The sequence below is a fragment of the Bos indicus genome, chromosome 8, assembly GCF_029378745.1.
Source record: "Bos indicus isolate NIAB-ARS_2022 breed Sahiwal x Tharparkar chromosome 8, NIAB-ARS_B.indTharparkar_mat_pri_1.0, whole genome shotgun sequence".
Taxonomy (NCBI): domain Eukaryota; kingdom Metazoa; phylum Chordata; class Mammalia; order Artiodactyla; family Bovidae; genus Bos; species Bos indicus.
The window spans coordinates 42,400,587-42,424,481 of NC_091767.1; the positions used below are offsets into that span (position 1 = coordinate 42,400,587).

Here is a 23,895-nt window from a genome sequence, read left to right on the forward strand (position 1 = left end):
ACACAAAGCTATAATATGTGAAAACTGCAAGTTACATATGAGTATGTACGTTATGCTCTATGTGCATATATTTATCTATACCAAGAAAAGGGAGAAAGGACAAATACTAAGAAGCCAATAATATTTACATGCATTGGAGAAGGAAATGGCAACCCACTCCAGTGTTCTTGCCTGGAGAATCCCAGGGACGGGGGAGCCTGGTGGGCTGCCATCTCTGGGGTCACACAGAGTCCGACACAACTGAAGCGACTTAGCAGCAGCAGCAGCAGCAGCAGCAAGATTATAGGTGTTGTTACATTTTCTTCATTTTATTTTCATGTGGTTTGGCAATTTTTTTTCTGCTTTGACTATATATTACTCTTGTAATAAAAAAATAAGGTTTTAATGAAATCTTTAAATAAAAACCTTCATAAAGCTATGAGGCAGAGTTACCTAATTTTAAGGCCACATAAAAACTTGTTGGCATGTTACTTTTATTTCGGTCCAGGTAATGGCTTCTGGGCCAATGTTAATTAGTTGTTTCCATGTGTCCTCCATTAAACCCATGTACATTTTTAGGGCAAAGGTCTGTCCCGTATCCTGCATCCCTGGCATCTTGAAAAATTTTTTTGCACAGAGCTGATACTCCATAGCTATAAGGCCATCATCCTGACAAGATGAGTTTCCTGGTCACTCGTGCAGCTGTAAGACACAACAAGCTGAAGCCTGCCCAGGAGACCTGACTTTGCTGGCCCTTTACAATTAAATGACTAATTGGGCAAAAGTTTTTTCTCAGAAGATATCTGAATGGGAGAGCTAAACTATGAAGACAGCTGGGACTCATCCAAATTAGATTAGTTTCCAAAGAGGAGAAAGTGAGGAAGATCATTAAAAGCCGAAGGTATAGAGTCACTAGGGAGGAAACCCTACACTTCCTTTCCAAGCCCTGAGTTTGGTCCTCTCTCCACACATCTTCACCAGAAGGGCTGAGCAGCAGCCAAGTTGGGAAGTTCTGTGCCATCCGCCCCGATTATTTCCCAGAAGAGGGGTCGAATACCGATTCCAGAATGGGCCCAGTGGCAAATATTCCAGGCTCCCTGGGTCAAGAGCAAACATTGAGCAACTGTTCCTACTGAAGGCTGATACTCATTTTTCTTTCTTTTTCAATTGCACATTTTCTATGTAAAAATGTGAGAATCATTCTTTGCTTGTATTGTCCAGACTCAGGTGGTTGGCCAGACTTACCCCTGGGTTATAGTTTGAGCCTGTCCTAGAAGATGCTGATAAAACATAAAATACTAAGGTCCAGCTTGCAGCAGATTATGACAGGTGAGGAAGTGGAGAGCACGGACCATCTACAAACACGGGAACAAGCTCTTGAACCCTTGGGAGCTTGTTGCCATTACGTTTTTGCTGGTGGTGGAGGTGGTGGTGGTGTTTTTTGGCATGTTTAACATGATCTGTTTGGAAAATAGCAAAAATGACTATTTCTAGGCTGAAGTTTATGCAAGGTAAGCCTGTGGGCTTCCATGCCAAAAATAGGGGGAAATACCAATATTATGACAAAGAGGTTAAGTATTACAATCACTGAATGGATTATTTACCATTTCTGCGGTCTTAGAGATCTGGAACCCCATCACACTGATTTAGGTGTGATGATATCTGAAGATAAGAACACAGCCTGAGAAAAGGACCTCCAAAGTAACTGTGCTGTTGACCTCTCTGTAATAACAACACAGCTCCTGCTCCACGGGTTAAAGTAAATAAAATAAAGTAAATACCCGTGTTTCTCTGAGAAGTTTGGAAATGAGAGTCCTGGTGACTCCAAAAGGTTTTAGTGATAATTCCACATTCATATGTTCTATCTTTGACTTTAGCAATGGCCTCCAATTAGCAATTTTAAGGCCAGAATCTTCAACCTGTCAACCTATGTCAAATAAACCCCCTTTCACCAATGTGCCTTAATTTTGATTCAATGCAATAAAGAATAATTACAGGAAAAAAGTGTTTCTTCAATACATGCTGAAGCCAAGATGGAAAAAGAACTCTACAACTTTTATTTGGAGGGGGAGGTAACATTTATGCAAGTGTACAGGGTTGAAAGAACCCAAAGCCAGGATTTAAACCCTAACTTAGACATGGGTGTGAATCCTGGCTGTGCTTCCTGGGTTTCTTTACATATAAAATACTCCGAGGATTACCTGAAATGAGGTATGCAAAGTGCCTCATAGTATCTGGGAGAGTTGTTGTTTAGTAAAAGTTAGTTCTCCTACCTTTTAAATGAAAAATTAGTGTTCATCTGTATCACTCTAAGATCACTGATTTCTGAAAATTAAAAAAATAAAAGTCTGCCCAAACTAATGGCCATGTTTAAATGACAGGCATGAAAGAAAAAAAATCTAGTCATTCTAGTTAACCAAATCAGGTGGAAATGCATCTACCTATGGCAGATATATAAATATCTGCAGAAATATATGGCCCAGTGTGAGGAATTTGGGATAAATTAGACCAGAGGAAATGTGGGGGTCTGTGTTTTGTTGCCCAAGTTTCAATTCACATGCATTGTGAACTGTTAGATATGCATGTAACTTACTTTGATTCTGGGGTTCCATTTTAGCTACTGTTCATAAACGTGTGTGTGTGTGTGTGTGTGTGTGACAGAGAGGTAGAGACAGAAACGCATGGATGTCCCAGCATCCTTTCTCATGGTATACTAGCATTTCTGGAAACTAGATTTCCTTGGATTCTTAGCATAAACACTGTGCCAATGAGGGTGAACAGCTGAGATGCCACAGAAGTGTTTATCCTGGAAGATAAAATCTAGTGAACTCTCCATTCACCTACACCCAGGTTACTGTATCTCATTGAATATTTAGGCAGCAGCAACGAGGGTGATGTAAACAGCCAGGCAGACTAAGCGTCCTGGGAGGAGGGGAATCACACATCCTTCCCTAGATACTTAGCCTAGCTCAGTTCCCATGGCATAACAGCCCTTCAAAAAATGTTTGTGGAACATTTACCACGACAAGAGGAAAACTGTGGGTTTCTCCTGGGTCTCCCTGTGATTTGGAAAGAAATATGGGATATAAAAATATACAAGGCATATAAGACTATCTCCCGAAGACTAATACACTATATGCTGGTCACCTGTAACCCTTTTCAGGGTGAGAAAATTTCAAAAGGAACTCGACTTTAATGTCATCACCGAGAAAGAATGGCTGGTGGGCACATGCAGTGGTCAAGGCTGGTGGCCACCCAAAGGTTTGGAATCACTGCTTTATTCTTGAAGTCAGGGATCCCCAGATGTGTGAGGAAGTCTGTGTCTGAATCTCCCGGAAGCTTGTGTATAGGGAAGTCTAGACAAGTGGGAAGACGCTACAAAATTAAGGGTGAGGTGCAGGGAATGACAAGCAGGCATGGCTGTTTTTAAAAAGCTCCCTCGTAATTCTAATGCATCTGAACTCCACTTCCTGACAAAAACAACTTCTGTAAGCCTTTTCCACCCAATCTTCACAAGAACCTATGAGATGGTATGATTCTGCATATTTATAGTCCATGAGACCTGTACAGGAAGGAGTCCAGGTTAAGCTGATGTAGAATTCACCTTCCTATGTGAGAGCTGCAGTTCTCTTTACTACTGTGAATCCATATTTGTTCCAATATGAATCTAATCCTCAAAAATATCACCCTGCATGTGTGCTAAGTCGCTTCATTCATTTTCAACTCTTTGCAACTCTATGAACTGTAGCCCACCAGGCTCCTCTGTCTATGGGATTTTCCAGGCAAGAATACTTGAGTAGGTGTCCATGCCCTCCTTCAGGGAATTTTCCCGACCCAGGGATCAAACCTGCATTTCTTACGTGTCCCGCACTGACAGGCAGGTTCTTTACCACTAGCACCACCCGGGGAGCCTGAATATTGCTCTACTGAGTATCTTATAGGCAGGTATACTACCTACCTCCCAGACGAAACTGCCACAAGGGACCTATTCTATTTGTTTTTTTAGTAGCTGCTCATAGAATATTCTATGCATTTTATTTATTTATTTATTTTTCTTCTTCTTTTTTTTTATTTTTTTTTATTTTTTTTTTATTTTTAAACTTTACATAATTGTATTAGTTTTGCCAAATATCAAAATGAATCCGCCACAGGTATACATGTGTTCCCCATCCCGAACCCTCCTCCCTCCTCCCTCCCCATACCATCCCTCTGGGCCGTCCTAGTGCACCAGCCCCAAGCATCCAGCATCGTGCATTGAACCTGGACTGGCAACTCATTTCCTACATGATATTTTACATGTTTCATTGCCATTCTCCCCAAATCTTCCCACCCTCTCCCTCTCCCATTTTAAAAAATTGAAGTATAGTTGATTTAAAATGTTTTAGGTGTACAGAATAGAATATTTTTTGACGACGATTTTAAATAAAACACACAGAATAAAAACCTAATATACAAATTGTTTGACCTTGGGGGACATTATTTCCAGCTTTCTAGGACTCATTTTTACCAGGTGACTCAGATGGTAAAAAATCCGCCTGCCACTGCAGACCCAGGTTCAAGCCCTGGGTCAGGAAGACTCCCTGGAGAAGGGAATGGCTACCCACTTGAGTATTCTTGCATGGAGAATTCCAAGGACAGAGGAGCCTGGTGGGTTACAGTCCACGTGTCCGCAAAGAGTTGGACACAACTGAGCAACTAACACTTTCAAATACACTTTGCTCAGTGGCAATCCCAGGAGATGGGGGATGGAAGGGCTTAAAATGAAGGGGAACCTTGAGTTTTTGTCCTGCAAACTTGAACTCTTCAAAGGCACACCAAAGGCATGTGTAAGACGTCTCAATATCTATGTTTCAAGGGATATAAGAAAGTAGACATAAGAATGTGTTGGACTGTTTTCCCTTTGGAGACATGGTCCACTTGTTTAGGAATGCGCTCTGCCCCATAAATGCATATGAGGGAACCGCTAGCCTCCCCAGTCTTCTCCAGAAGGGAGGCTAGGGCACCAAAGGCAGAGAGATGCACACCTGATGAGGATTCCAGTCGCTGTCAAAGATGACCACAGTATCAGCGGCCTGGAGATTCAAGCCCAGGCCTCCAGCTCTTGTGCTCAGCAAGAAAATGAAATACTGGGACCCAGGTTCATTGAATTTCTTTAGCAAAGCAGCACGATCTTCAGACTTGGTGGTACCTGAAGGGATGAGAAAAATAAATTTGCCAATTAACTCCTGTCTGAAAATGGCATAGAGCTAGACAAAAGGGCCTGCTTCCTTGAGAAACAGACTCAGACTCCTCTTAGTATTGGTGAGGAAACCCCTAAGGTTTTTGCACTTTTGAAAGGAAAACTGAACATCTTGCAATTAGAAAAAAGAAAGAGATAGTAAGAGACTTTTCTCTAATCAAGAAGGAATGCTCTATCTACTCCTCATTGTTCCAAAATATTGAAAAGAGTTTAAATATTCTAATAGGGAATCTGTGAAACTTACAAATCTTTTAACATTCTTACGTTAACCTAAAACTCGGTGAAAACATTTTCCGGATTTATTTTCATGCTTGAAAACACCAAATAACTTAAAAAATATACACACACACACACGTTTAAAAGGATTATTATAATGGCTTAAAGCTACTTTGCCAGTCGACTTTAGAGTGGGGACTTGTTTATGCCCAAGAGAATGGAAACAAAAGGAAATTGATTTCTACTATATTTTGCCATTCGGATGGCTACTGAGCATGATCTGGCTAGTAAAAACATAAAATGTGAATGGAATATTTTTATACTCTTTAGCAAGACTTGAAACCAAAATAATTTTTTAAAAAAAGCAATCTCTGGGTCAGTTCTCATGCTGACATTCTGAACTGTTCAGTTCAAAGGATATAAACTAAAGACAAATAAAGCTGCAGGTAATACACTTGGCAATGGATCACCCCATGGTGTCTGATGAGACTCCAAAATAGTGAATAAGCAGGGAGTATGCAACCCCAGAATACAGAGTCCACTTTTGGGCATGAAGAACATATTCTGGGGTTTCATACTCTCTGCTTATTTAGTATTTTGGAGTCTCATCAAACATCATGGGGTGAGCCATGGCCAGGTGTATTACCTGCTGCTTTGTTTGGATTTAGACCAAAATGCAGTACTTGGGGGCAATCTAAAAAAATCAATAGAATGATCTCAGTTCATTTCCAAGGCAAACTATTCAACATCACAGTAATCCATGTCTACACCCCAACCACTGATGCCAAAGAAGCTGAAGTTGACTGGTTCTGTGAAGACCTACAAGACCTTCTAGAACTAATACAAAAAAAAAAAAAAAAGGTGTCCTTTTCATCATAGGGAAATGGAATGCAAAAGTAGGAAGTCAAGAGATACCCAGGATAACAGCCAACTTTGGCTTTGGAGTACAAAATGAAGCAGGCAAAAGCTAACAAGAGTTTTAGCAAGAGAACACTGGTCATAGCAAACACTTTTTCCCAACAATATAAGAGATGGCTCTACACATGAACATAACCAGATGGTCAATACCAAAATCAGATTATGTTCTTTGCAGCTGAAGATGGAGAAGTTCTATACAGTCAGCAAAAACAAGACCTGGAGCTGACTGTGGCTCAGATCATAAGCGCCTTATTACAAAATTCAGACTTAAATTGAAGAAAGTAGGGAAAACCACTAGGCCATCCAGGTATGACCTAAATCAAATCCCTTATGATTATACAGTGTAAGTGACAAATAGATTCAAAAGGATTAGATCTGATAGACAGAGTGCCTGAAGAACTATGGATGGAGGTTCATAGCATTGTATAGGAGGTGGTGGCCAAAACCATACCCAAGAAAAACAAATGTAAGAAGGCAAAGTGATTGAGGAAGCTTTACAAATAGCTAAGGAAACAAAAGATATGAAAGGCAAGGAAGAAAGGGAGAGTAGTCACCCAACTGAATGCAGAGTTCCAGAGAATAGCAAGGAGAGATAGGAAGGCCTTCTTAAGTGAACAATGAAAAGAAATAGAGAAAAACAATAGACTAGAAAAGACCAGAGATCTCTTCAATAAAATCAGAGATACCAAGGCAACATTTCATGCAAGGATGAGCACAATAAAGGACAGAAATGGTAAGGAACTTAACAGAAGCAGAAGGGATTAAGAAGAGGTGACAAGAATACACAGAAGAACTATACAAAAAAAGTCTTAACGACTGGGATAACCACGACGGTGTGGTCACTCACCTAGAGCCAGACATCCTGGAGTGTGAAGTCAAGTGGGCCTTAGGAAGCATCACTACCAGCAAAGCTAGTGGAGGTGATGGAATTCCAGTTGAGGTATTTCAAATGCTACGAGATGACACTCTCAAAGTGCTGCACTCAACGTGTCAGCAAATTTGGAAGTCAGCAGTGGCCACAGGACTGGAAAAGGTCAGTTTTCATTCCAATCCCAAAGAAAAGCAATGCCAAAGACTGTTTCAACTATGATACAACTGCACTCATTTCACATGCTAGCAAGGTTATGCTCAAAATCCTTCAAGCTAGGCATCAGCAGTATGTGAGCCAGGAACTTCCATATGTACCAGCTGGGTTTATAAAAGGCAGAGGAACCAGAGATCAAATTGCCAACCTTCGTTGGATCATGGAGAAAGTAAGGGAGTTTCAGAAAAACATCTACTCCTGCTTCTTTGACTATGCTAAAGCCTTGGTGTGGATCGCAACAAACTATGGAGAATTCTTCAAGAGCTGAGAATACCAGACCTCCTTACCTGTTTCCTGAGCAACTTGTATGTGGGCCAAGAAACAACAGTTAGAACAATACATTGAACAATGGAATGGTTCAGAATTGGAAAAGGAGTACAAGGCTGTATATTGTCACCCTGCTTATTTAACTTCTATGCAGAGTACATCATGTGAAATGCTGGGCTAGATGAATCACAAGCTGGAATTAAGATTTCTGGTAGAAATATCAATAACCTCAGATATGCAGATGATACTACCTCTTATGACAGAAAGTGAAGAGGAACTAAAAAGCCCTCTTGATGAGGGTGAATAAGGAGAGTGAAAAAGCTGGCTTGACACTCAATAGTCAAAAAACTTGATCATGGCATCCAGTTCCATCACTTCAAGGCAAAGGAGAAAAAGTAGACACAGTGACAGATTTTATTTTCTTGGGCTCCAAAATCACTGTGGATGGTAACTGTAGCCATAAAAACAAAAGACGCTTGCTCCCTGGAAGGAAAGCTATGACAAATGTAGACAGAGTCTTAAAAAGCAGAGACATCACTTTGCCAACAAAGGTGCATATAGTCAAAGCTACGGTTTTTCCAGTAGTCACACACGGATGTGAGAATTGGTCCGTAACGAAGGCTAAGCACCAAAGAATTGATGCTTTCAAATTGTGGTGTTGGAGAAAACTCTTGAGAGTCCCTGTATAGCAAGGAGATCAAACCAGTCAATCCTAAAAGAAATCAACCCTGAATATTCATTTGAAGCACTAATGCTGAAACTTCAATACTTTGGCCACCTGATGCGCAGAGCCGACTCTTGGAAAAGACCATGATGCTGGGAAAGATCAAGGGCAGGGGAAGGGGGCGACAGAGGATGAGATGGTTGGGTGGCATCACTGACTTAACGGACATGAATTTGAGCAAACTCCAGGAGACAGGTGGGGATAGAGGAGGCTGGTGGGCTACAGTCCACGGGGTTTCAAAGAGTCGGACACAACTTAGTTACTGAACAATAACATCACGAAGGTCCCCAGATTTGCATTCCAAATCTGTCCCTTACTCACAAAGTGTTTGTATGTATTCACCTGGCCATTTCATGAACCGCATTGGGGAAAAGGAAAAAAAAAAATCCTATGATATTCCACCTGAATATATTTTACCAGAAAAATGTAGCTGCAGAGTCTTGAAAAAGGCTTTAGGCTGTTGGGAAATATGTATGCATATTACTTGATAGTCACTAACTGCCTGCTATACAAATATTATTTCTACATTATTTCTATTAGTTCTTTTTTTAAGGATGAAAATATACCCGCAATTTATTTCAGAGGATTAAAACATTTAAGTGACTGCAGCTGATGGAACTGAGTTACTGTGGAGGTTCAAGTTCCCAAATATGAGGGGAATCTGTCTTTCACATTAATAAAAATAGTACTCTCCTGTGGTGGGGGAGGGGATGTAGTTTCTGAATATAGCAAATGGGGATTGGAAACCAGGTCCTTTGGGTGTCCCCATTCAATGGAGAAATGTTCTTTAGAGCTCATTTTACTTTCTAAATCAGATTTCCAGTTGAGAAACCTGGTCAAACCTTTCAGTGATGAACTGCAAAAATTTAGATTTGCAGGGAAGGACACAAAATGTGTTCTGTTGAACAATGTTTCAAAAATGTGGTGTCCTTCTTTCTTTTATATGGTGTTCTTTCTTTTATGTTCAGAACCAGCATTCTGAGATCACAGTGAACTGTGTGCTCACAATGACAATGGAAGGCAAGTTCCGTTCTATCATGAAACCTTTTTGCTACATCATCTGTCCAGATACAGTGATTTTTTAAAAAAAATTATTGGTTCACATTTCACCCTCTGTCACAAATAGCCACAGAAACAAGCAAATAAAAATCTTTCCAATATGGGGAAATAAGACATTCCCAGAGATAACAGTACAGTCAGCTCTTTGTAGTCTTGGGTTGCACATTCAGGGATTCAACTAAGAGTGGATCAAAAGTATTTGGAATTTTTAAAAAATACTATAAAGTTCCCCAAAGCATAATTTGAATTAGCTGAGCACCAGCAATGATTTACACAGCATTCATATTGTATTAGGTATAATAAGTAATCTAGAGATGATTTAAATTATATGAAAGGACTTCCCTGGTGGTCCAGGGGTTAAGAATCCACCTGCCAATGCAGGAGACACAGGTTTGATCCATGGTCTGGGAGGATTCCACGTGTCTTGGGTTAACTAAGCCCGTGAGCCACAGCTACTGAATCTGCATGCTGCAACTTCTCAGCCTGTGTGCCCCAGAGCCTGTGCTCTGCAACAAGAGAAGCCCCCACTCAATGCAACTAGAGAAAGCCTATGCAGAGCAACGAAGACCCAGCACAGCAAAGAATAAATAAAATTAATAAGTAAAAAAATTTTTTTAATGTTATAAAAATACATAAAGTATATGGGAGGATGTGCATAGGTTATATGTAAATATTGTACCAGTTTATATCAGGGACTTGAGCATCTGCGGATTCTAGTATTTGTGGGGGTCCTGGAACCAGTCCCTGACTTGATACTGAGGAATGAGGGACCAACTGTATACACAGCATGGAACCTGACAAATTATAAGGCCAGGAAAAGATGTGATTGAGTTACTTCTCATGCAAAGCTATGGCATTTCTTATGACAAGGTTCAGAATTTTCTGGATTACTATTTCCATTAGTCAAAGGTTCCCCGAGCCAAGATATTTGCTGATCATCAGCAATCTTTGGCATACTGCTCAAGGAGATTCAAACTACCATGTCAGGGTTTATTTCCAGCCTAAGAAATGCTGCTTGTATATGGGCACAGGATTTAAAGTGTATCAAGTCCAAGTTCTTTTAGACTTTGATGCAGAACCAAGAATACAATTAATAATAAAGGCAATTGTGTTGAAAATTGCAAATTTTCCAGAAGGAACACACTGTCAGGCTTTTATGATTACTCATTTTGACTTAGTTTCAGATGCTTTTGGAAAATGTTGTCTTCTGGGACTTAACTTTACTGCTTACTCTCATTCAAAAATCGTTTCTAGTGAAAACAAAGACTATGATGGAATCATAGTTAAATCTATCCATGCAACCATAATCTTTGCCAGGAAAAAAAATCTACTTATCTGTCATCAAATTTTTTTCCCTGAGGCCAAAAATCTGGGACATCAAATTGAGCAATGAAAATCCAAAGTCATTTTAACAATTGGGTTAAGGGGATGTGGTTGGAGGGTGGTACAGTTGGAAGTGGGTGTACTAATTTATCCATGTGTATGTTGATTGTTTGCCCATGAATTCTAACTCTGAAACAAATGGCTGTTGCTTCTTTCAGCTAGAGGTCCATGAAGGCTTCTGAATGCCATCTGTAACACTTGCTTGCTTCTTTCCTCCAACCTACTCTTTGCTAGCAGGATCAGTGAGTGACTCGTTCTCTTGAAATGGTCTGGTCATTTTCAATTAATTAAAAGTTGCTGAATAAGTTAAAAATCATTCTTAAAAATATTGTCTCTAGGAAAACCTGCATTTACAGAGATGAGAATTCATCTTGCTGGATTACCAAAACTGATTCTAAACTAATGTGCAATCAGAGATATCAAAGTTAAAATTTGGTTTCACCATCTGCCTCATGTGTAAACTTCGGCAAGTTAACTTATCTCTCTAAATCTCTGTTTTCTCATCTGTTAAATGGGGATTGTGTTTATACCTTGTTTGCTAAGAAAAATTAAATAAATAATGCACAGGAAGTGCTTTGCCTGGTATCCCACATGTACTGATAGTAGGCATTCTATAAGCATGAGCTTTTCTGACTATTATGATTGATAAAAATAAGGGCAGCAACCAACAGACAAAGATACTCTCTCAAGCTGGCAAGGACACATGAGAAAGATTTGTTTCAAGGAAGTCACTTCTTGCCAGTTTTCCAGACTCAAATATTCCAAGGCCACAGTCCTCAGGGAGCTGAGATTCCAGTCAAAATGATACAAAGCAGTAAACAATAGTTCTGCAGGACATCCGTGAGGGAAAACAGAGCTGGTGGCCTCTCACCTGAGCAGCAGTGAAGGCGGGCTTGCCTTTCAAAGGAAGAACGCTGCCTGCACTTAGCCCTCAAAGAGAGGGAGGAAGGAACAGGTTGAGCCTGAGGACAAGACTCAAGGCAGATGTGCCTAAAGACAGACTGGCTGATAGACCTGTGTTATGAATTCAGAATCAATGCTTACTTAACCATTAATCTGTTTTCAGTGACTTCAAGGAGAGGGAACTGTGTTAGTAGCTCAGTCGTGTCCAGCTGTTTGTGACCGCATGGACTGTACCCCACCAGACTCCTCCGTCCATTGAATTCTCCAGGCAAGAGTACTGAAGTGGATTGCCATTCCCTTCTTTAGGGGATCTTCCTGACCCAGGGATCAAACCTGGTATGCTGCTTTACAGGTACATTCTTTACCATCTGAACCACCAGGGAAGTTCTTTAAAAAATCAAGTTTGTCAGAGGGTATAATTAATTTAAGAGTTAACAATGCCCTAATATGTATACCATATAGAGAATTCACTTAAAAATTCAAGTAAGAGAAAATATGGCAGGTCCGAAGTTGGTATATATCCAGTTGTATCCAGTTCATAGCAAGAGGGTGAGAAAATGTTGGATTGAAAATAAAGCATCTTTTAATGGAACATAAACTTTAAATTTTCCACTTGACAATAACTTGAATGTTACATTAGATAAAAATTGGTACTAGAAACACCATGCAGGAATTCAATGCTATCCTGGCTCTAAACCAGCTCCTATTCACCACTCTTGGAAAATGTTACCCCCTGCCATAGTAAGAACATTTTGGTATCCCCAATCTCTGAAATGCTAGGGCTGCCATCCAAATCATACAGCAATTTAGGAAGTATCTCTAAATTCATATTTTCTTCCGTTCATATTTTTTGACTAATTTTTTAAAGACATAGTGTCACTCTAAAAATCAGGCAAATATTCTGCATAGTTCACAAAATCCAGCAAACAATGAAGCCATGTCTTTTAAGGTAGCATGTATATACTTCTATTTAGAAAATGAGAGAAGTTTTAATGATAGATATAATCTTATGTGGACTATTACACTGTTACTGAAGAAGGGAATTATAACTTTTATCCCTTTAAAATATGCCTTCACATTAAAACCTAAAGGTTTATCAAAATATTCTATATGGGGGGGGGGGGTGCATAGAGAATAGACAAGCCCAAAGGCAAGAAGAGTTTTTTAATTTTAGTTTAGTTTAATTGTGGTACTTATAAATGATTTTAAGTCACGTGCATTGGCTTGAATGTAGGAAAAACATCTGCTCAAAGATTTCAGCTTATTTTAGGCTGGAGGATATAAAAACTGCTATCTAGAGAACCTGGACCTCACTCTGCTAATTCTTCAAACAATTTTACCCCTGCTTTTGACTGAGGTTGGATCTGAGTTGCCAGTATCCCTGTACTCTGAATAGCATGGCTGTGAAGCCTAATTCCTTACACACTCACCATCAAGGCGCAGGTAAAGGAAGTTCCGAAAAGCAAAGTAATCCTCCATGATGGTCATGAGGGACGTCATCTGGCAGAAAAGCAGCACGCGGTGGTTAGTCGCTCTCAATTTTGGCAGAATACGATCAAGTAGCTCAAACTTTCCCGAGGCCCGATACAGCTCAGCCCTGAACCCAAAAATGCAAAACAAGAAGACAGTATTACTGCTGTCTTCTTGAAGGATCCAGTAGAGCTTTGCTTTTCATACATTCAGTGCCTTGTGCATAGTAAACATTCAGTGAATAACTACAGAATGAATGAATGGATGAGTACATAGCCACTCCAAAGCAGTGGAGAGTATTTCATGGAAAAATAGAATAAATTTGTAGAAAACCCATAAAGAGTACATTATATACTGTAGGTATGATGACAGATTCTAGAAAGAAAAGGAAACCTTCTCATGTTCTTTATAGTTTCACTCTCTGTCTCAACTCTCTTTCTTTCTCTCTGTCCCTCCTATACATACATACACGTATATTATGTCATTTCCTTAAACCTCTACTTATTAAATTCATAAAACAACTAATTTAGGGCATTGCAATTCCCTGAAATACTTACTGAGCACCTACAGTGTGCTAAGCACACTACTGAGCATGTGCATAAGCAAAATGGAATCTCTGCTTTCCAAATGGGCAATTAGCAACTTAGGATACGTACTAAAAAGACAAACAGATACCTTCTTTGCATAAGAACAGTGTGTGGCAAATGTCAGCCCTGGACTGCTGCCTGTTTTTGTAAATAAAGTTTTATTGGAACACGGCCAGGCTTGCTCATTTATATTTGCCTATGGCTGCTTTCAAGCTACAACGACAAAGTTGAGCTGGTGCAACTGAGACTTTTGGGACAGCAAAAGTGAAAATTTTGAGATCTGGCCCTTGGCAGAAAATAATTTGCCAGCTCCTGGTTTAGAGCATCAAGGGTGACCCCAATGAAGAAATAACAGTGTAGCCTAAAACCTGACATAAAGAGCAAAAGGCAGCCAGGTGAAGAAGGGAGACTCAGGAGTGGAGAGGAAGAGATTCCAGGAAATGGAAAGAGTATGTGCAAAGGCCCTGAGGAGTAAAGGAATCTGGAGAGTCTAAAAAATGGAAAAAAAAAATGGTGTGTGTGGCTTGTGCATAAGTCGAGGAGTGGAGGGGGGATACTGGGAGATGAGAGCAGAGATGAAGAGGGTGGGGGGCAGGTTTAGACAGATCCTGTAGGGCTCTATTAGTTTTAGTTTTAAGTGAAATGGAAAGCCATTGATGGGTTTTATACAGGGGGGCCACGAGAGCTGACATCTTTTTAAAAGATGTACACTGTGAAGAATGGATTGGGGAAGAGATAGACTCCTGGAGATTCACATAAAAAATAGAAATTCACATTAAAAAAATACGATGGCAGAGTGCTATCAGATAGAGAACATTAGTGAGCTAAAGTAGAGATTTTTCCCTCCCCAAGAAACCATTCTCCTGTTTTATCAACAGGGGTATATTACATTATTAAAACTTAGTTGTAGGGGGATACTGTTGGGAAAACTCACCAGTGTATATGCATTCTAGCCTATAACATTGAAATGTAACACTGGCAGTGATTTTATGACACAGAGAACAGGTAGATTTTTCAAGGGCAGGTCTTCTCAACATCCATTCCCTGCTCTGAGAACTGTCCTTCAAACACCCGCAGAGGCCATGTTTTCAGTACACAGTCTGGCCACCCTGACAGCAGCAGCAGTGTACTCAGCATCCAGAGAGAAGGACAGCCTGGTGGCAATGGTCCTGCATGGCTTCCAATTCCTGGTTCTTGGTCCACTGACACAGCCTGCCCTTGGGATCAAAGAATGACCCCTTTATCTTAATAAGAAAATCTCCCTGGTGCCGAAACAAGCAAAACAGAGGCTTTCTATTGATGCAAGGTACTTTTTCGTTCTTGTCGCAGGCATGTGTCTCTTCAAGGTCCAAATGAAAAATATTTCTTATACAGACCATGCTCCAGCAAATGACTGTAAAGTTGTACATGTTTATAGCAGATGAGACATCTTCCTCTCATGCACATTAATGTTAAATACTGACTTGAGATCTCATATGTTAAATTCTCTTTGAGCTCAAGCTGCACTATTGGTTATAAGTATCAACCTTCTGAAGCTCTGACAATGTTTTTAGAACACTAGGACATTGTTAAGTCTATTAAAGGAGATCTATGTCCTCTGAATAGCCACTTGCTCAAGGCATGTAGTATTTATGCCAGTAAAGTAAAAGAGAATGCTGATATCATTCTGGTTAACAACTTCTGCACCCTCTGCTGAAGAGAGGGGGTGCTGAGGAGGCTGGCAGTACTGTATCTGTGTGACAGGAAACACTAGAGAGAAAAGTTTAGGTAGGACCAACAAACCATTTTTTGGAAGAAAAAAAAAAAAATTAGGATTTACCCATTGATGACCCCATTTGAATAGCCCAGGTGTTCAGCAAAGGATTCCTTTAAAAGAGAGAGAAGAAAAAGGATTTTTAAAAACAGATCTGTAATTATTGACATAATAATTATTCTATTAGTGAGGTCATCCTATTTCTAGAATGCAATTAAACAAAATAATAAGTAAAAAAATACTCATTATGGAAAGAACCAGGAACTCAAAGCCTTTGAACTCAGACTATAGCTTTGCCAGAAATATATCCTGTAAGTTTTGGCAAGGCTCCAGACTCTCATACTGAGATGACAGGGTTAGTTCACTCATCAAACAGTGATTAAATGTTCACTGGCCCAGGGCTGTGGTAGGCAGGTACTGGGGATCCAGAAAAAAAGGAAGTAAAGGGAGTACCTACACCCCAAGGAGCTTAGAGTCTTGGTAAGAGGAAGAGCTTAATATAAGCAAACCAGGATTAATATCCACACATCAGTATACTGTGGAAATGTTCAGCAGTAAAAGTCATGATGATTACATATGTATTAAGTATCTAGATCTTAGTTTAGTGCAGTCATAACATCCCTTCCACGCTGTGCTTTTCTGCATTATAAATAAGGCCCTAAATGTACACCACCCCTCAGGTAACTGGCATCCACTTTTAAAATACAAAACTTAACTACATATTTCCCTCCTCACTGATTCTGTGGAAGAAATAAATAGCTGTTCCCCATGTGATTTTCGTATCCCTACTTGATGGAAGGGGAGGCCATCTGTGGGGAGGAGAGCACGTCACACCTTCACTTAACCACCAGCTGTCTCCCTTCTCTGCCTCCCTTCCCTCCTGGATCACCAAAGCTTTCCTCCAAGGGGACCAGATCTTTCCCGCTGGGCTCCACTCCCAAACACGCTCATCATTTACGGTGGGCCCCGGCCCCTCCGGATGCTGCCCCGCTGGCAAAATGAACGCTGATGGATCACAGCCCAAAACCCTACCCTGGCTCCAGGAATCGTGCCTTTCCTCCCTACAGGTGGCCAGTCTTGACTCGATTTTTGAGGTTCCATCTGTTTCCATCTGTATGTATCAGTGGGTGGTGATATGGTCAGGTATCAGCAGCATTTTAAAAACTCTGTTTTCAGAGCTCTGGTTTAAAGATCCCCAGGGAGGCAGTGAGCCCAGTCGGGAGACTGGGTTTCTACTATCAGGTAGTACGAACAAAGGATGTGTAAGCAAACAAAGACAAAAGCAAAACGCACACGACTCACAAGTGTGATACCCTTGCCAGTCACTGTGGGTCTTGTTTCCAGGAATATCCTCCTGAAAGTTTTTCATGCTAAAAAAATTGCAAATCTAAGTCTGTCTTTCTATGGACTGCTACTTAAAATGCAAACAAGCAGGGAAAGGAGGGTGTGTTCCTTAAGCTTAGCTTCTCTGATCCCCTTCCCCACTTCCCAGGTGTTCCAAACAGAAGCTTGAGGGTAGAAGGCATGCCCCCCAACCCTTCCTGACATGACCCAGAGTGTTTCAAAGGTGCATTTTGGTATGACAAATGAAGTAAGACTGACATTCAATTTTCATAAGTCTCAAGTCCTCAAATCCTTATCCAATCCTGAATATTCATTGTAAGGACTGATGTGAAGCTGAAGCTCCAATACTTTGGCCACCTGATACAAAGAACTGACTCATTGGGAAAGACCCTGATGCTGGGAAAAATTGAGGGCAGGAGGAGAAGGGGACGACAGAGGATGAGATAGTTCGATGGCATCACAGACTCAATGGACGAGTTTGAGCAAGCTCTGGGAGATGGGGAAGGACAGGGAAGCCTGGTGGTTTGCAGTCCATGGGATCTCAAAGAGTCAGACACGACTGAGCAACTGAACAATAACAAATCCTGTATATTTTTGCTGAATATCTAAAAATTGTTTTTAAGAAAATATAAGATGGTGGGTGACAGGTAAACCTGATATGATCCCAATCATTTTCACCATTAGACCTTTTTTCAGCTCCCCCAACCCAACGTGGGTTTCCCTGGTGGCTCAGTGGTAAAGAATCCACCTATAATGCAGGAGTCACAGGAGATGTGGGTTCAGTCCCTGGGTTGGGAAGATCCCCTGGAGGAGGGCACGGCAACCCACTCTAGTATTCTTGCCTGGAGAATCCCCATGGACAGAGGAGCCTGGTGGGCTACCGTCCATAGGGTCACAAAGAGGCAGACACGACTGAAGCAACTGAGCACACATGCATGCAACCCAACAAGCCACCCCCACTAATACATTGATACCTTATGGCCTGTTTATCACATTACTGGTTTACCAGACACTTCGTATGTTCTTTAGTTTAAACATTTATCCTTTTGCCAGCCCTATCATCTATCACCATCTGATGACAAGTCAAATACACTATAGCCTGGAGATGCTAAGTGACTTACACCGGGTTTTACAGGGGTGAAAGTGGTCTGGGGTGTGGACTCATTACCGCACCAAGGACTCTCCTGCTATGTGTCTAAGCAGGCTTGTTGGTGGGACCTTGCCCTCCTTCTTTACTACAGTTGTTGCCATTGCATTGTCATTTTACTTAAACTAAGGCCTCTTTACTCTATAAAAGGTCTGTCCCTAAAGCAACAGCAGTGTCAGGAGTTAATTCTAATTTTATCCTACAGTTGGGACAGGACTCCAGGATATGGACAGAGGTGCAATACATGCTCTTACCTAACAAGCGTGATTACCAAAAACAAGGACAAAAAAAGAAAAAGAATCTTCAACGTCAAGAACATTTCAGTTTCATTCCCAGGAATATGCTTCTGAAAGTTAAATCCCTAGAGCCTTCTATTTATTTACTTGTTAATAAACCAGTGAAAATCCGGAGCCTGCAGGGTGCTGCCCCACGCCTCCTGCTCCTCTGAAGTGGACAGTAAGCAGCAGACTGGCAGTGACTGCTGCCAGGACCGCACACATCCAAGGGAACCCTGGAAAGTGGAGGCTACAATTCTGACTCCTTTCCCTTCCTGCTCAAGTCAATGGCTCCTACTGGGGTGAAATTGTCAACTTAGGAAACTCATTCACATGTAGCAAACAGGGCAGAAAATGTCTTCTCCCCTGAAAATAGCTTCCTAGAGACCAGAGCATCAGGATAAAAAAACCTGGATTTACACCATCATGGAAGAAGCCAGAAAGGAAAAATACAAATCTAAGAAACAGTCTAAAGTCAGTGATTTTCACAGGGCGAGTATCTCAGGAACATCTTTCCCTTCAACGAATATAAACCCATTCTTTTAGTATTTTTCCACATCATCCTTCTGAGGAAGCTGGATGTATCTGTCATTATCCTCCATGTCAGAGCACCTACTATAATGAGGCAATTCACAGTACTTACCCGAACTCACATAATGAGCCCTGGTGTACAGCATTTTCTCACCACTTCAAACTCCTGCCTATAAAATTCCAGATGCCCAAGTGTCTGATGCCAATGAGAATCCATAACCAGAAACCTCATGTCTGTTAATTCTGCTTATCAAGCTACCAGACCATGTAGTTTCAACTTCCACATGTTTTACCTTTGCTTTATTTTTTTATTATAATTTTGTTTTTCAATGTAGTATTAGTAGAAACTGACCGATTAGGATCAGGGTCACAACGGAGAACGCAGGCTTACCTCAATGTGCTGAAACATATACGGGTGATTGCAGATCTTTCTCAACTGCATGATGGTGTTCATTAGTGTCTTAGCACCTCCTTTCCCCTAAGGACAAGCAGAGGAGAGTCAAAATATACGTTATTAATTGATCAGCTATTTCCCATTTCTTTTTTTCCCATTTTCCTCAAGTAGGTTTCTATAGAAAGAGCAAAGAGCCATAGGTCGTCTCTGTAACCTACACTTCCTACTGTCCAAACCTCCTGTTACTATTACACAGCCATTTCTGAATTAGATAGACCATCTTCCATGTGAGTTATCTGAGAGGAGGGAATTATATCCAGTGGATGGCTTTGAGAAATGACTGTCCATCCGGTAGGATTCTCGGAAAACAGAAACATGGCACAGATGCCCAGGGATGAAACTGGCTTTTAAAACCTTCTAAAATGCTAGCCTACCCTTAGGCAGATATATTGTGTGCAGACCGACACGAACAGAGCTAACTGTTTTGGTGATATGAACACCAAGACGGTGTTCATTTCTAACTGCTCCAATACAGGTAAAAGGCCAAGGGATTTCCTTTGGCAGCAACAATAATAGCTCCCAAAAAGGCCCTGTAATTTGCTTTGACAAATCAGCAGCCGTGGGGATATTTGCTGGGAGTGTCCAGTGGCACAGCCCTAAGAAGAACTATGACGGCACCTTGAGTTGTGTCACCTTCCACCACGTACCTTCTTATCTTTCTCTGAACCATCTGTGAGGAGGATCCCTTTGGCTTGCATGTGGCGATACAGAATCTTCTGCAGAGCTGACATGTCACACTTGATCACATACTCAACCTGGGGAAAGAAGAACAGTACATAGGCTAAGAGCAGGAGAGAGAAGGAGCCTGTCCTAAGGAGACTGTTGAGACATGGCTGCTGGTGGCTCTCCTGGAATCATGAAGGTATCTCTTTCTGCTTCTTGGATTCATGGAGGTTGGGGGGGGGGGGCGGGGGGGCATGATGGAGGAGCCCACAGTTATCACTGCTCAAGGTACCATTATAGGGGAGGGACTTGCAAAAGGTGATATGTCACTCAGGCCAGGGTCATGTTTCCTGAAATTTCTTGACTTGTTCCACATTTGAGAGAGAGAGAGGCTGGCAGACTGTTCAAGTTCATATATATTTAATACTGCTGCTAAGTCGCTTCAGTCGTGTCCGACTCTGTGCGACCCCATGGACGGCAGCCCACCAGGCTCCCCCGTCCCTGGGATTCTCTAGGCAAGAACACTGGAGTGGGTTGTCATTTCCTTCTCCAATGCATGAAAGTAAAAAGTGAAAGTGAAGTCGCTCAGTCGTGTCCGACCCTCAGCGACCCCATGGACTGCAGCCTACCAGGCTCCTCCATCCATGGGATTTTCCAGGCAAGAGTACTGGAGTGGGGTGCCATTGCCTTCTCCGATATTCAATACAGAGTGTGTGTATATATATATACACGGCTTCCCTGCTGGCTCAGACGGTAGAGTCCGACTGCCTGCAATGTGGGAGACCTGGGTTTGATCCCTGGGTTGGGAAGATCCCCTGGAGAAGGAAATGGCAACCCACTCCTGTATTCTTGCCTGGAGAATTCTGTAGACAAGCCTGGCCGGCCGCAGTCCACGGGGTTGCAAAGAGTCAGACACGACTGAGGGACTAACTTTCACTTTTACATATATATGCATTTCCTCTGCTTCCCAACTATACCCTATTTCATACAAACAGAACAGTTTGAGGAAAAACAGTACCCAGCCAATATCCTCCGATTTTTTTTTTTTTTTTTTTGGAAAATATCTTTTTAAATGGTCCTGTGTGGCTGGCTTCCCTCAATTCTGATCCTGAACAGAGATTCCTAAGCGCCTAGGTTGACTGTAGGTAACTACCCTCTGCTTTTGAAGGGTGAGAGGATACTACTTGTGGGAACAGTAGGCAAAGCAGAGGAGTGAGCCCACAGTTAAACGCAGCTTTATGACCATCTTTTTTAGAGGCAAGGCCTTGTGTGCTTCCACTTGAAACAACGGAAAAATCCGGTTTTAAACTGTGAAAGAGAATTCACGTGTGGGTGTTTTCGCACCCACCTGCAATACTTCTCACACACTCCTAATGCACGCAGTCTGCCTTGATTATTTCCTATTATTATTTTTCTTTATGAAAAAAAATCTCCAGAATACAAATGTGTAATTTTCATAATAAACATCAGATTAATGCCTAGAAATCTGCAGAATGTGATTAAAAGTAAATCAGCAAGCTGCCTAATGTTTAACAAACTGATTAAAAGTGATCAGGTTATTTTCAGCTCTGAGGACCAGAGTGAGGAGGTCACAGATGAAGAGAAGTTGAATATTCATCTGACTGTTGCTTTAGAAGGGGTCTGTCAGGCCAGCTGGAACCGCAATTAATAGCATTTTGCCACTTGTTTTGATGCAGCAAATCAGATTAGAGAAAGATGAGCTCTTTTGCAGAAAAGTAAAGAAAAACAAGTGACCCGCCATAAAGTTTTTAATGACCTTCTTGGCCAGAGAAGAAGAACATCTCCAAGTTTTAATAAATAAGCATGCACTTAATATGGCTTTTGTGTTTTACAGACTTGATCGTGGCATGTTTTAAAGTACTTTGACTTTCTCAAGTGCTGTTAACTCTCCATGTAACTTGATCATGGTGAAGAAAATATTAAACAACTTCAGACTTTGCAACCATAATGATAAAAATGACACCGAGGGCTAATATTATTGAGCTCTTTCTATGGACCAGGCCCTATGCAAAGGTGCTTGGTGTGCCTTCTCCCATTTTACCATATAAGAGCTGTAGGGCAGAGTTAAATTCAGTAGTGTTTGCATTTTACAGATAAGGAACCTGAGCATCAGAAATGTTAGGTGCCTGGGTTGAAATGATGCAGCTATTCAATGATCCAGTTAGGATCAAACCAGCCTGCACTTTCTTAAGCTCTACACTAAACATAACCAAGAGGACTTTCAGGCTCCCTAGTTCTGCCCTGATGTTCATCTTCACTTGGGCCTCACTGCCAACCAGCCTGTGCACACCTTCCTGAAAGTGGGAAGCACGGCTGAGGCAAGCTTTAAGTGCACTAGGAGATGGCAGATCCAAAATGAGAGGCTGGGACCCTCAACCTCCTTCTCATCAGTTAGCTGCTGCCAAGAGCTGGATGGGAGGAAGCGTGGGAACGAGGCATGCACGATGATGCCATGCAGACAGGGAGGCCAGACAACCCCACAGGGGCCAAGTCAGCAGAGAAGTGAGCTCGTCCCTAGGACCTGACGGCTCCTGTAGAAAGGGGACCTCCACTCAACCCTCCTTCCTCACACCACTAGGGGGTCACAGACGCTGGTGTGATACGCATCATCAAAATCACCATCCCAAGTTTCACAACTGTGTTTTACGTTTGCTCCTCGTAACTCCCCCAACAAGTCCAAGCTGTTTTGTCTTTGTATCTTCCTATAGTCTTAGGGCTGCCTTTCTAAACCTTAACTCTTCCTGAGGGCTCTTAGTAAGGTCTCCCCTGATCACTACACCTATCAGTCAATCTTCCTTTTTATTTCTCACAAACAAGTGTTTATTAAGCTTTTTTAATGGCAATCCCTTACCAAGAATACATGTTAATGTACCTCTTCTGAATACATGCCCATATATTTATTTATGAGTCATATGCATGAACTAATATTAATGCCTCAAAACACAAGTTAGTTTTAGGACATGGGTCAATATTAGGCACTTGTTTTACATCTACATTTCAAGGGGCCAAGGTGATGACATCTGATTTTTTAGCCAGTTATACCCTGATCCACTGGGATTTCTCACTGACTGACTCTCCTATGGCAAGGACCTTTCTTCCTTATGGGCTTCTCAGGTGGCGTTAGTGGTAAAAGAACTCGCCTGCCAATGCAAGAAACACAAGAGATGAGGGTTCGATCCCTAGGTGGGGAAGATGCCCTTGAGGAGGAAATGGCAACCCACTCCAGGGGTCTTGCCTGAACAATCCCATGGACAGAGGAGCCTGGCAGACCACAATCCATAGGGTAGCAAAGAGTCAGACACAACTGAAGTGATTTAACACGCATGTACCCTGTTCACTCTATAATGGGGCTGGTGAAAATTCACACTGGGAACAGGAGAGGTGGCAGGTCTGCACTTTTCCCATTGTCCACCTACCCGTACATTATTTCTCTTGTTTTCAACCTGTGATCCTGGGCAGAATCTTTTAAAAGTCTGTCATCCATCCTGAAGGTCAGGGGTGTTACAGTTTAGTTAAAATGAGATCATCCTAAAATTCTTTTATCTGGATATGGGAAACCCACAATGCTCACAACAGGCAGAAAGCAAAAGAACCCAACTGTGAGGGTGGATGGATGACCGATGTCCCAGGTGGGGGTGCTCCCCCTCATGCTCCCCATCCCCGGGATAACTGACACAGTCTAGGCCAGTTACCTGATGGACTCTGTGACAAAGGCATATATACCACATGGGTACCAGTGTCTGTCTGCATGTTAAATCAAAAAACCGTATTTTTTTAATTTTTAGGAGAAAAATTAATATAAATAGGAGCTCTAAAATCTTCCTTCCACACCCCAGTGGACTAGTAGTAAGCACCCCACACATACATACACATCCATA

General features: G+C 41.6%; 1 protein-coding gene across 6 annotated transcripts in view; it reads right to left on the reverse strand.

Moving 5' to 3' along the window:
* The window catches only part of SMARCA2 (SWI/SNF related BAF chromatin remodeling complex subunit ATPase 2), a 179,782-nt gene that overhangs the window by 75,913 nt on the left and 79,974 nt on the right, over nucleotides 1–23,895 (reverse strand). For all 6 annotated transcript variants that reach the window (XM_070794598.1, XM_019966019.2, XM_070794597.1 and 3 more), the window contains exons 20-24: nucleotides 19,981–20,088; nucleotides 19,271–19,357; nucleotides 15,649–15,695; nucleotides 13,203–13,369; nucleotides 5,004–5,167 (exon numbers count right to left, since the gene is read on the reverse strand). In XM_070794598.1, coding sequence (XP_070650699.1) covers nucleotides 5,004–5,167; nucleotides 13,203–13,369; nucleotides 15,649–15,695; nucleotides 19,271–19,357; nucleotides 19,981–20,088 — 573 coding nt within the window. The remainder of the gene's footprint in view (nucleotides 1–5,003; nucleotides 5,168–13,202; nucleotides 13,370–15,648; nucleotides 15,696–19,270; nucleotides 19,358–19,980; nucleotides 20,089–23,895) is intronic.